At 35.8% G+C, this 13,393-nt stretch overlaps 1 protein-coding gene across 3 annotated transcripts in view; it reads right to left on the bottom strand.

Moving 5' to 3' along the window:
- Window positions 1-202: 202 nt before the first annotated feature.
- The window catches only part of ATP2B2 (ATPase plasma membrane Ca2+ transporting 2), a 350,045-nt gene continuing 336,854 nt past the window's right edge, over window positions 203-13,393 (bottom strand). For all 3 annotated transcript variants that reach the window (XM_052678357.1, XM_052678358.1, XM_052678359.1), the window contains one exon: window positions 203-587. In XM_052678357.1, coding sequence (XP_052534317.1) covers window positions 276-587 — 312 coding nt within the window. In that variant the 3' untranslated portion in view covers window positions 203-275. The remainder of the gene's footprint in view (window positions 588-13,393) is intronic.

Here is a 13,393-nt window from a genome sequence, read left to right as displayed (position 1 = left end):
CATTCATGCAGGATTTTTTTTTGTTTGTTTTGTTTTCTGGAAGGGAACAAGAGGGGGGTATGTAAATCAGCCATTCATTCTTTCCCCAAAACCATTGTGATTAACAATTCATTCACTTGTCTCAGAGTGAATAAGAGTTCAAACAGCTTTTCAGCCAGCAATGTTTTTTAATATATATATTTATAGATTTCGGTTGCTGTGGTTGTTTATTTTATTTTATTTTACTTTAATTATTATTATTATTATTTTATTTTTTTTTGCAGGGACCTTTTCAGCTAAAGTGATGTCTCCAGGCTATGTATTGGGCTTCCTGGACTAGAAGAGGTAGCTGATTTACTTGTGTCAGTTGTAAGATTTATTCCACTGTCGATAGCACTGTTGTTCTTGTTCAGTGAAGACGGTGGACTCGAGTTTTTCTTGAGAGCAGGGTCTTCTTCTAGGTCTGTGTCATCAATGAGTGGGATGTGGGGCTGGGAATCTTCTATCCTAAACTCAGGATGAGTCATAAAGTTGTGAATAGAGGTTCTAGATTCTGGTTTTTCTAAACCTTCATAGAGAGAGCTACGGAATGCCTTCACGACGCGGATCTAGGGGGAGAAAAGGAAAGAGGTGTCAGAGCTCACACCTTTAAGGGACCGAAATGTGTTAGAGAATACTTTGTGAAAAATGTAGCATATGGTTAGGGCAGTGCAGGCAGCTGAAGTCCATAGTCTCTGGATGTTATATGCATAAACGAGTGGCTCAGTAATGTGCATTTTGAATATCTGTATCAACTGCAATATTAAAATAAATCAAGTTTAAAGCCATCAAAGAACTGATGGGAAGTACTGGTTAAAGAAAGCGAACGTCCACTCGTGTGGTACATCCCTAGTAAAAGACAAGCCATGTTAATTGTAATGCAAATGTAAAATCATGCATGTTGATAGTTTTGCAGTGAGTAAGTAGGAAGGCTTTTTTATTTAAAAAAAGTCTCTTTTGTTTTGTTATAAAACATTACATATAACAAATCACACTCCACAAACAGAAAAGCACAGAACACAGACACAGTTGGATGGGTACGTATGAGACACACAGGAGCCAAGTGTGAAAATTATAAGTAAGTAATACCAATGTTTCAAAGCAAAATCTAAATGAATGCAGCCAAGAGCACAAAAAGCCAAGCAGACAAAATACTAAGCATAATCATGCTACCACAGGGAAAAAAAAAAATCACAGTTACCACAGAGATAACTTGCACACAACAACTACACTTGGAAGCCTGGATAATGTGAACATTGTATTGTTGAACCAACTTTTTTTTTTCCTTCATGCATATGTGAGGTAAACACTCGAGTATAGACCCACTGTTCTAGCCATTTAACTTTTTAATATATAGAAAACATAATAAAGTAATGTATTGATTGTTGGGTTGAATTGAATTGCGTTGTTAAACAGCAAGCTCTTTCATTTTCTGTGTCTCAGTCGCAATACTCTTTGTAAAGTTAAAAGCTGAAAGTGACACAATTGATGCCATATATGCAGTCTTTAAACTAGGTCAGCAGACTTCTGCCAGGATAAATGTAATGTTGTTAACCACCTGACAATAAGAACACAGGTGAAAATAAACTACGAGGCTCAGCCCATTAGACTGTGAACAACAGTGCAAATTGCTTTCTCGGTAAGAAATGAAAGGAGCAGTGAGGGGCATGGCAGAGTGGGGACACTAGTGCTCTGTGGGTGGGCAAAGGGAGGGATGCAGTCCGTATCCCAGTGACCTACAGTTCTGAAGAGACGTGAAGGGTTGTGCTATGTGTTACTACTGAAAAAACATAACTGCTTGGAAAGGAGTGGGGGGGCAGAGAGGAAAAAACAGAATGGCAAAAACGTGATCTGTTGGCAAATGTTTTATGACTAAGTATGAGTTCTATCCTTCTACTTCCATGTAGTTCATGAGTGAATTTTTAGCATTTCTTAAAGGGAAAACCAAAACACAGGCAGAGGCAGAAAAGGTGCAAGCAGGCATTGTGAAAGCTTTTCCAAGCACATTTGAAATGGTTGGTGGTAGGTATGTGTGTCATTTTACATGTGGATATGCTGCACATTATTGGTTGGTTTAATATGTCACTAATTCGTATAGTTTTATTTTCCCCTTAAATGAGCAGATCGGTTTAATAGTTACAGGCTCACATTGTTACAGCTGCAGGATCAGGCTGACCAAGTCGTACAGAATATCAGCAGATTTGAGAAAGAGGCTGACTTACAGTTTGATCTTTGAACTCTGTCCTTTGTTTTCTTTACATATGAATGTTCATCATCTTTCAGAAATCCTAAGCCACCTTCAAATGCACGGCCTTTGGTCAGTCCAAATAAATCCCTTTCTCTGTATAAATGCATTTGGTAGGATAGGGCACAATACAAAAAGCAGGTTCACGTGACTACTTATGTTCCAAATAGGAAAACTAACACTGTAGAGAATAGCCTGTGCAGGTCTGGGATAGTAGATTTCAGGAGGTTGGCAGGTGCAAGATAAAAGGGGCATAGAAGAGCAAGGTTTGTGCAGTGCTGTCTACAGTGTATATAACATCTGTTTGAGAGAGCACCTGGAATTACAAATCGGTGCTTTATGCAAGTTGAACCACTTTGAGTCATGCTCTGCTCTGTGATGGTTCTGTAGTGAACCAACAAGAGATTAATTTGCATTACTAAATATATAGGATTTGAACTCTTATTTCTATGAGTTGACATACTAATTCCCTCATTACCTAGACCTTTCTGTCTTCTATTTGAAAGTGCAAAGTAGTTTGTCTAAACAATGATAAGATAGTATGTTTGCCAAAGCAATCTTTGAGGCATTACCACGTTGCCCTATTTGAAATCAGGGAACTGCTCTGTGAAATGCCCACTTTATAATATGGGCTGATGCAGGGGTATTTTCTGCAAAGCTACCTATTATTTCTGCTCTCTGGATAAAAATAGCAATCATCTCATTCAGTTGCAGCTTTTCACCATATCTCATTAAACAGAATCCTTAATTCTCTTGAATATCTCCACATTTTATTACATAGATTTAGGTTCTATTTGCCAGTTAGATTCTTTTAAATAAAAGTACATTAAATTTTCACTTTAAAAATACAGGCTTGGATTATTATGTTATACTGGAGGAGATTTTGTCGGATTCAATGAAAGTAAAGCTTTTCTTCAGGCCACAAAGGCCGTAGGTTTAAGCCTTTGCAGGCTAGCAAGTGAGGAATTTAGTTTCATACAGTGAGACTGCAAGTTCTGCAGTAAGAAACAACCACTGAAGCCGCTGGTAGTCTGCTTAATAAAACTGCAGAAGCTGATTCAGAAAATGATACTATAGGGCAAGTATGGATTTTAACTGTGCATCTATACTGTATTTACTTCCAAGACTTGGAATCTAATTTACATTTAATACCAAGCTTTCAGTCAATCTAAGTAGCTTGCTGGTATCACACGTGGTGGGGGAAACCTACAGAATCAGACTGTGTTTGAAAACAAGGTGAATGAAAACCTGCCCACCATGGCTTGAATTCAGTACTCCGCTGGGACTGCTGAAGAACCACTGAAAGAAAAGACTACAGCAACATCTTTTGCTTAGACTACATGTGTTTACACAGCAGTCTGAAGATACATAATTTCAGAATGTATGATCAGCTAGCAGTTGCATCACTTTGTGTGGAGATCTTGCAGGAACATTTAGACATGATGGGCAAAGATTCTATATGCTCATAGTGATTTTTTGGTAAAGTATAATAGTTTAAAACTTTTTTATAACTACTGATATGTAAGTAACCGATCTGCTGAATGCAGCTGTAACATAAGTGCAAAATTTGGGCAAATCCCTCAAGCTGAGATTATATAAAGCTAGCTAGTTTTCTTCTCTAAGGATCTGTAGAAAACTGCCTTCTTAACATCTCTCTACAGTTGTAGAGTGGTGTAGAGGTTTTTCCATACATATTCGGGGTTTGCCACCTTGAATACAAAGTTGGCATTTTAATTCAAATGCAGTAACAATACCCTATTTAAGCTAAGAACTGAAAGGATACTGCTTACCCAGAGTTACATGGCCCAACAGCAACAAATTCTGTTAATCCATGCTTAATGAAGTTCACGGTTATTTGAAGTAATATCTAATGTTGAAATGTTTAGAGGCTCTACTGAAGCAAAGCCCACATAGTGTGATAATTTTTTTTTTAAAGATATATTATAGCTGATGAACTTCAAAAAATGTTATGGTTGTACAGCATGTAAAAGCAGGGACATACCCATGATGGATAGAACCGAGAACATGTTTTTTTATGAACTATGTGAAGCTCATGTAAATGAGGTTTCTTTATGATGCTGACAATGCCAAGGGAAGACAAACAGTGTGATACAGCTCCCTTTTCTCACAGTAATGGAGACAACAGAAAAAATGAACTGCTTTTAAACAAAAGACTGTGGGAACAACAATTCAGGACATTTTTGACATGGCTCTAAGTTTCCACTTCTTTCTTCTCTGTAGCTGTAACAGAAAAAACTTGAGTTTCATCCCACCTTGACAGTTATACTTATTATACTGCATTAGGCAAGAAAAATAAAGGAAATAGAAATTTAGATACTACATTTTTTTCCCCATCAGAAGAAAAGATGAAGTTCAGAATCTCGCTCTTAAATACAACAATATAGGCAAAATACACAAAGCCTCTTTATCATCTGCACATCTGTTATGGTTGGTAGCATGTGGGCTTATACTCGAATGTTTACCTGGCTTCTTATAAGCCAAGTATCTTGAGTTTGGTTCACATTCATTTCAGGCTCAAGGTTAAAGACTCACAACCTCTTTTTATTTCACTCTCTCCTGCTGAACCCTTTTGTCCAATGTTCTCTAGCCCTCTGGGAAAACAAACACATTTAATATTCAGACAGTAGAGAGTAGGGCACTGCAAAAGCAAATAAATTCTATACTGAAAGATCAGTAAGGTGATTAGTATAAAATTGTAAACAAGAGGTCAATTTTGCAAAGAGATGCCAACTCTTACATGTAACTGATACTATTCTATATCAATAGTATAATTATATTAATTAGAGAAAGTTTGGTTAAGTACTTTGGGATATGTGAAGCTTGGAGATACAAGACATATCTTCAGTGTGTTTGTTCCTGTTTATTTTTGAATCCTCTGAATTTAAAGTGTATCAGATTGGATTAGATATCACAGGAAAATATATATATGGGAGTCACGTGTACGCATGACTAGGATGTTCTGGATATTCTCTTTCTACATAAATATGCCATAGTTCCAGTAAGCACTGCTGAAAAGTCAAACCACACATAGCAAGGGCAGAATATAATAACCACATCATCCATGAAAACCTCAAGTCTGATCCTCATTTCACAAAGTTTCACGTCTGTTACTCCACTGAATTTTGTAGCATGAGATCAGAAGTGTGTCTTCCACTTTCTTAGCATATCTCCTTTATTACAGAATTGTTCCAGATTTTTGGAGCCTAACAGTTTTTTATCAGATTTGCCAAAGCTTAAATATAAAATGCAATCTTTTTAAAGAAAAGATTTCTCTGTTATGAGTCTAAATCTTCTTGCCACAGTGCATCTCCAGTTGAGGACTGGACTTTATATTTAGACTTAAAACACAGTTATTTTCCTGAAGGAAGGATACACAGCAGTCAGTTAAGATTTTGGACATCCCCGTGGACTGGGGCAATCTTTGTGATAACCAGCGGAAACTTGCAAGTTCTACCATGATATTTCTGCCTCTGTCAGACAACAGATTAATAATGTCCCTAAATGCTGAAACTTTTATAAACATCACTTTAGCTGCAGGTTTCATTTTCCACTTGCTCCATTTCCTCAGGTGACCATGTTGCTCTGGAAAACATATGGCAGTTTCAGTCAGGCTGGTTTGCCCACCAACTTAACCATCTGTGATCTGAATTTAGACCACTATTGGACAGTAAATTTGCTTTACATTTATTAAATTAGATGTTTTTCATGAAAAAAAAAGCTCCCATTTTTCCTCATGAGAAAATTTGGTCCAAACAAAGAAGCTCTTGAGTTTCAGTTGTAATGGCTGTCCAGCTCAATCATTACATTTATAGGAAACTAAATAAGTAAGAAATAATAGATGAGAAAAGGCTGCTGAACAGTAATAATTTCTCAGTACAAGAGTATCTGATTTTCATGCACAACAGATCACAAAAAGTTAAGCCAAACTCTCCCTTTAAAAATCTTTATTAATAGAAATGTCATACTAAGCGCTAGAATCAAGATTTCTGAATGTTCTTTGATGAAGTTTCTGGCATAATTTGCATATTTTAATGCCCGCTCTTGAGGCAAGAGCAGCAGACCAAAAGCTCCCACCTAAAGTTATTGCTTCTTGGTGAGTCTGAGCAATTTCAGGTACTTGCAAATTAAAGCGACAATGAAAAACACCTTGGATCAGCCACTTCTAAGAAATGGAGACCCCAGCCTTTATAATGCTATGCTTTTTTTCCAGTTACTTTTTTCTTCTTGGCTGGAAAACGCTTGAAAATAAATTTTCAAAAAAGAAGTCTGTGTGATGGAAAAACAGTAAGAATATTTTGTGATAATTTGGAAAAGATTTTAATTGCCTGCTAGAAACTCCTGAGTCATCACTGCATCTGTGTGTTTGTCTGTCATCTGTACAAGTGGCTTGTTTGATGCTACTGCTGCTAATGTTAATATTGCAAAAAGTTTGATTCAGTGAAATATCCACTTCTAAAAATCTCAGCCAAATATGATAGCCTTCAATGGAACAAATCCAGAGGAACCCAAAGGCACAAAAACTGCAGCAGGCTTATGGTGTGGGAGGCTGCTTGTTGATGTAGTTTTTCTTTTGATTTTTTTTCCCCAGATGTATCCTATAGCTAACAATATTTCTAATATAGCTAACAATATTTCTAATATAGCTAACAATATAAAGTTTTATAAACTTTAAAGAAGGAGTTTTTTGTATGTTTTTTTTTGTTTTTTTGTTTGCTATAAAGAGATCTGCAGCTTCTTCCACTTAGGAACATTATTAACTATATTGTCTATATGAGAACGGAGGGAAGAACAAAGAGCATTGACAAATTTTAAACCATATTTTCTTGAAGGAATTGCCTATTGAAAACACAAACAGCATTTGACAACTAGGTAAAAATAGATAAAGAATAACTTGTTTACTTTGTGTACAGTTAGATCCTCTGCCTAATTAAGCCATGAACTAGCAAAGGTCTTAAGCATATACCTGATTTTACATATAAGCTGACCTTCGGTGTTCTAAATTCTGAGCTTCTAAAATAAAAAAAAACCAGTCATTGCTCCACATCATCTGATTTTGCTTCCTCAAAATAAAAAGTAGAAGGAAATACACGTTCTTAAATTCAGCAATTTTACTTTCAATCCTCAAGAGCTGGTAAAGCTCAGCCTGGTATCTAAAACCACTTTTGACACTGTCATGTAACCTGTAACGATGACCTAAGACTGGGTATATATGTGTGTGTTCATGCATATGATACAGCAAAATCTGAGAAAATGGCCATGACCACATTGAATACATATTTAATCTCACGTTTTCAATTGCTGTAATTTAATGGTGTCTATATGAATTACATATTTAGTTTGAACTTGCATAAATCTTCTACTTTTACTAGAGTACATAAAATGCCAGATTCATTTTTGCAAAAGCTTTCACTGTGTTTAAAGCCATAAGGTTTTTTCAGAAGTGATAAGGCATTCATAAGGCAGACTTTATTATAAACGCTGACATCCAGAAATACAGGATTTGTTCTCAGCAGAAATACTGAGATCTGAACAATATCAGCTTAACTAGGGAAGTTTTAGTATCACAGTAAGCATTTCTTTGTATACAAATTACTTTCAGTTAAGGCATTCTGCAATCCTATGAAAGATGATGCAGGTAATAGCTTGCTAACCTGTTTTACAGCTACTGAAGATAGGCAGCATTTGACAGGGAGCTGTCTTTACTCATGCAGTAACATTCTGTGTAGTTATTAATAACTTACAAATCTGAATGTTTATTTCAATCAAACATTAGCCTGCCCAGCAACAATAGACAATGACAAGATTTTTGTTTCCAAACTGATATTATAAACTGCAGAAGAAATGATGCAACAAAGTGTTACATTAAAAGGTTATACGAGTAGCAAAGAACTGCATACATGCTCGGTAAAATTAGATTTATATATTTTTATGACAGAGCACCATTTGATGCTCTTATTTCTGCAGAATGTCTGTATTTTGGACACCCAAAATGATAACTGAAGTATCCTTATAGGTGCAGTGTGCTGAGCAGCAGCTCTCTGAAAACGAACAGCATCTCATACTAGCAGCCCTCAAGAATTATGCCCTTTTGTCTTTGCTGTACCTTTAAGGTTTTCCCTTGATGTGTGAGATCCACATATGGAATATTTTAAAAAGTTCCAAGAAAGGCTTCAAAATCAGAGGTACAGTTATCTTATTATTCCTCTCACCCCACAATTTATGTGTAAGTACCCCACAAATCATATTTAGGGTTTCGTTTATTCTGAGCATCTGAGTCCTTCGCTCCATGTTTCAAGCAAGGAGTTGATGTGTAAGCCTATATTTTCTCAGAAAATGCCAATCCCAAAAAGTATTTCAATTAAATTTGGATTCAAAAAATTTCACCAGGTTCTAGAAGAGATTTACAATGAAAGCAGTTTGGGAATAAACCTTTTCTTTTTCACTGTCATTGAATTTGTGTTATTGTATTAATAAGTCAAAACATTCCCTAAGGATTGTAGTTTGAAGGACACATCAATTTAATAGTGAAAAATCATTACATTGCAGTAATAAAATTCCTAGCAAAATTCCACACAGCAGTTGAGAATCACTTTAAAAGCATCAATCTGTACTTTCTGCAGTGGAGATGCATATCCCTGCATAGCTCAATAATTCAGTCTTTTTTTTTCCCTGCAGAAATGTTTTATTTTCTCAAATAGCAAACACCATAGCAGACTATACTTCCCTTATTAATTAACTTCAGCTCATAACCTAGTAAGTCCTTTCTCAGGATGCACTATTCAATTCTTAGCTGATTTGCTGCATTGGAGAGAGAAGGAGGAAGATAAATTAACTGTTCTATATTTGCTAGATTTATCCTTTTCAGGATATTGATGAAACATTTCCCACATCAGAATGAGCTGTTCTCTGCTTTCTGCTCAAATGCAGAAATGTTACTAAAGACTTTCTCCCTGAATGAAAAGCTGGGTTTGTCGGTAGCGTTCTGTGTACAGCTTGGTGTGAAATGAGGCAACTCAGGCTCTGACCTCTCTGTAGGAGGTTGTAGTGCCTGTGGCACAGCAGTGGCATGCAGCCTTTGCTTCACTCGGTGATGCTGCTACCCTGAAATTGTTGATGCTGTTGGAATAAAAGTCAGGAGGACAAACTTTCACCAAGACAGAAAAAGATAAAAATTTTCTCTAAGAGCAAATCATCAAAGCTAGAATCTTAATGACTTTTTGGGTTCTTAGCAAAAGTAAAGTTTCTCCTTTGATATTTAATTCCAGCATAGGTTCTAATGCATGTCTAAAATTTCTTTATTCTTGATGTCCAAATACTGAAGAGGTTGCATTCAAACTGAAAGGAAAGGTCAAGCTTCCTTTCCTTCTCCAGGGGCTCTGGAACATTACTTTCCTCTCTCGTCTGCTTTGTCTCTGTCTGCCTTCCCTCTGGCCAACTTCTTGCAACAGGCATATACTATATGATTTTGTGAAGTATGGAAGAACTTTATAAAGTGAGTTCTATACATTTAAATATTTGTTTAATGCTAAACAAAGTTAGATGTCTAAGAGTCTTCCCAGACTAATGAAGATGTTACAGTGAAGTAGTCCTGGCAGAGTTTTTTTTCTGTTCACTCTCTCTTCTCTTACATCTAGAGGAGAGCCGTTTCAAGATTTCAGCATTTAAGAATACAGTTTTTCTAGCAAATTAGTTTATTTTGTTGCACTGATACTGTCCTTTAACTTGCCTGTCTACCTCCTTCCTTAATGCTTATCTCTCATCAAATTTAGAGGTGCTTTTCTTTCATAATTCACGTAAACCATAATCCGTTAGCCTTTCATCATAAGCCAGATTCTCTGTTTCTTTATTCATTCCTGTACCTGTGCCAAGTAGAGTACATATTCACTGAACATGAGTGACCTACATTATACACAGTCTTCCAAATGTAATGATCATTTACCTGATAAGTTGGAGCTGTTTTGTTTGTTTTTTGTCTAGTGTAAGATTTTCAGAGTACTTCTTAGAGAATTTGTTTTGTAAGCAGTAGAAAAACATAGAATGGCATTAGGAAAATATAACACAGAAACCTCAGAGTCTCCATACACTGGATAAAAACTACTGCTCTAACAGGAAGTTAACATTAACCTGCAGTGAATGATGAAGAGCATCTACTGTACACAAAGTAATCCAGTTACGTGTGTCTGGGTACGTGTAAACTAATATCACATGACAAAATGGGAGAGTGCAAAGTAGCTCAGTCTCAAATGACTGCTACGTAAGTTGGCATCTCTGTAGATCTGATGCATTAAGAATACACACTCACGCCCAGCCGCAGCAGCAGATGTGCTGGTAGGAGAGGAAAGAGCATTGGATAACGATACGTGACTAGGGCTAGAAATATTGGTTACATCCTGGGTCTGGCTTGTGACGGAGGACTGTCTCCTTAGAGCCCCCTGAAAGGAAGTGCCACTCTTGAAAGTATTGACTACTTCGATCTGTAATGGAGGAAAGAATGAGACAAGTTGCTTAAAGTATGGATACAGTTGCAAAACTAACAGGAATAATAATGAAAAACAATAAATCAATCGTGCACGCAGTTTAATTTCTATGGAAGTAAATACTTTTTTAGAGTCCTTCTTAACGTTTTAAATATGAAATGGTCCAGTTTTTCTGCTGAATAAAATGAAGCAGCTCGATAGGAGGCAATGAAGCTGCATGAGTTCAAACAATTAGCATATTTGAAATAAAAATATTGCAAAATTAAACCATTTTATTTATATGTAATTAAACTGAATAGTTGAATTAGCTAACGTCTACTTCTTCTTACTGAGAATAAAATTGCTTTGCTATTGCTTTTCAGGCATTCTTCCAGGGGGAGGAAAGTTCAGTTATTTAATTTTTGGGGGGGAAGCCTAAAGAAATATTACAAATATTTTGTCTACAATTATTATGCAAATTAATTTTGTCTACAAAAAAAACAAGGTTGTCAGTGTACTAGCTTGATAAAATGGGAAATATTCTGATATTTTACTTTTTTCTATAATGAAAGTTTGTATAAATTAAGCAGTGATAATGAATGATGGTCTATTCTAATTACAGAATAAAATATTAATATTTTATATTTATATGGTGCTTAAAATTAAACACAAAATTGCGCTGAACCGGACCGAATATTTCAGTAAACAGAACGACCAGTTTCTACTTGTCATTTCCATATGCATATTGTAACCCACTGTTAGATGTGTCTTTGCTGAATATCTTCCTTTAGAACTTTTAACCATGAACTCAGAATACAAGTTAAAAAGGAGGTATTTCACGATGTCACCAGCATTACACAATATAAAGCAGGCTCTATATACCCAATGTTTTTAAAGCCAAGGATTGGCAGTAGATAGCAGCTACAAATCCCTAAACAGAATGCCTTCTTTGTTACAGTCGTACAACCACAACACAACAAAACAGGAACAGAATCTGTTAGCAGATTTCACCCATCTAGTTGTATGAAGAAGCCCAATGTTTCCAGATTTTATCTTGCAACACAGATTTTTTTTAAGAGTTACAGCCTAGAAAGTAGTTGGGAAAAGGTAAAGCGGTATATTTATCAAGTTAAATAGCACAAACCTTGGTATAAGCCCTCCTAAATTTTCTAAGTTGAAAGCATTATAATAAATTTGGTAACATTTTCTAGTGCAGCCAGTCTTACTAATAAATACATTCACATGGCTTCATCTCTAATGATACGGATGCGTCCCCCCCATTAGCTTATTCTTTGGAGATCACTGTTTTCCTTTATGTTTTCACAGAAATAACCATGTCAAAGCCAGCTGTAAAAAGAATCAAAGGTTATTGCTTTGATCACCATGCTGTACTTCTGCTAGACAAACATGAAGCAGCCTTGTTCATTGACCCTTTTTTTTTTCCAGTAAGACCCCTAAATACAACGTGCGTTTAATGTGCACACTGATGGATGTGCAGTTTTAAGCAGTCATTACAACATTCTGCAGCTTTGCTCTCTGTGTTTTCTGCAGCAGCCGTATTTTGAGCTGTATGTCCAATAAAAAATAAAAAAATAAAAATACAATATGGAATGTGTTGCCATTTGGAACAAGAATACAAGTGAATCAGTGGCATTTTGAAAACAGCATATGGTTCAAAGCACTGGTTATTTATGAAGGCATGTTAAATACTTACCTGAAATGCTCACTATACAAAAGCAGAATTACATTAAAGATCCTGGGTTTTCATTATCTGACATACATAACAGAGCACTCTTCAGAAGAGAACTTCAAGAAAGATTTTGAAAGCACTCACTGAGAGCATGAACTGCACTGTGGAAGATTAAGGTGGTAGATCCAAAGCCAAAGGGCATTTTGGGATGTATAAAAGCCTTTCCTGTTAACTGAAAGACTCTAGCATAAGAATGAAAAGATAAGGGAAGATCTGTATTTAATATTTTCTCCAGAGAACAGAAATTCTCTGGTGTGTAATTTAATTTTTCTCCTGAAAAAAAGTTACTACAGATCTTCATGGAGTAAATGCAGAGGAAAAAGATGACAACCATTTTAGAATCCTAAAGGTGGAACATACAGGAATGCATTCTCTCTGAAGTGAATGAAGGAGAAGATCCTGGCCTACTAAGGAGTTTATCTTTCAAAATCAGAAAACAGCAAAGAAAGAGTATGCCCAAATAAATAAATAAGTAAACAGTGCATTTTAAAATGAGATGATTTTGTAATTACAGAAGACTGTATTTATTTAGAACAATTCATATTGCTAAAAATGAGAAAGCAAAGGCTAAGTCCTACATCATAAAATGTTTGAAAAACTTCTAACAGAACAGAGAATGTCATCATGTTTTGATTATAGGCCTTCAGGCAAAGAAAAAAAAAGCATACTGTAATTTTTCTCTCTCATCTTTCTTTAAATTCCATGCTATTTTTGATGTACAAACAGTTAATAAACATGTTAGAGATTAGCAGTTTAAAAAAGAATAAAAATGGATCTTAGCACAGCAGAATGGTCTTGGCAGAATAGGTGCGCCAAAATCTTCTTCTGATCCTTAACATGGAAGAGAGTTTCAGCAAGCTGTTCTGATGTTATTAATGACCTTAGGAGATCAGTAACTCCATC

This window comes from Tympanuchus pallidicinctus, unplaced genomic scaffold (assembly GCF_026119805.1).
Source record: "Tympanuchus pallidicinctus isolate F22 unplaced genomic scaffold, pur_lepc_1.0 scaffold17, whole genome shotgun sequence".
Lineage (NCBI taxonomy): Eukaryota > Metazoa > Chordata > Aves > Galliformes > Phasianidae > Tympanuchus > Tympanuchus pallidicinctus.
The sequence above is the reverse complement of the archived record's forward strand: the minus strand, read 5'-3'. Positions and strand labels throughout refer to the sequence as shown.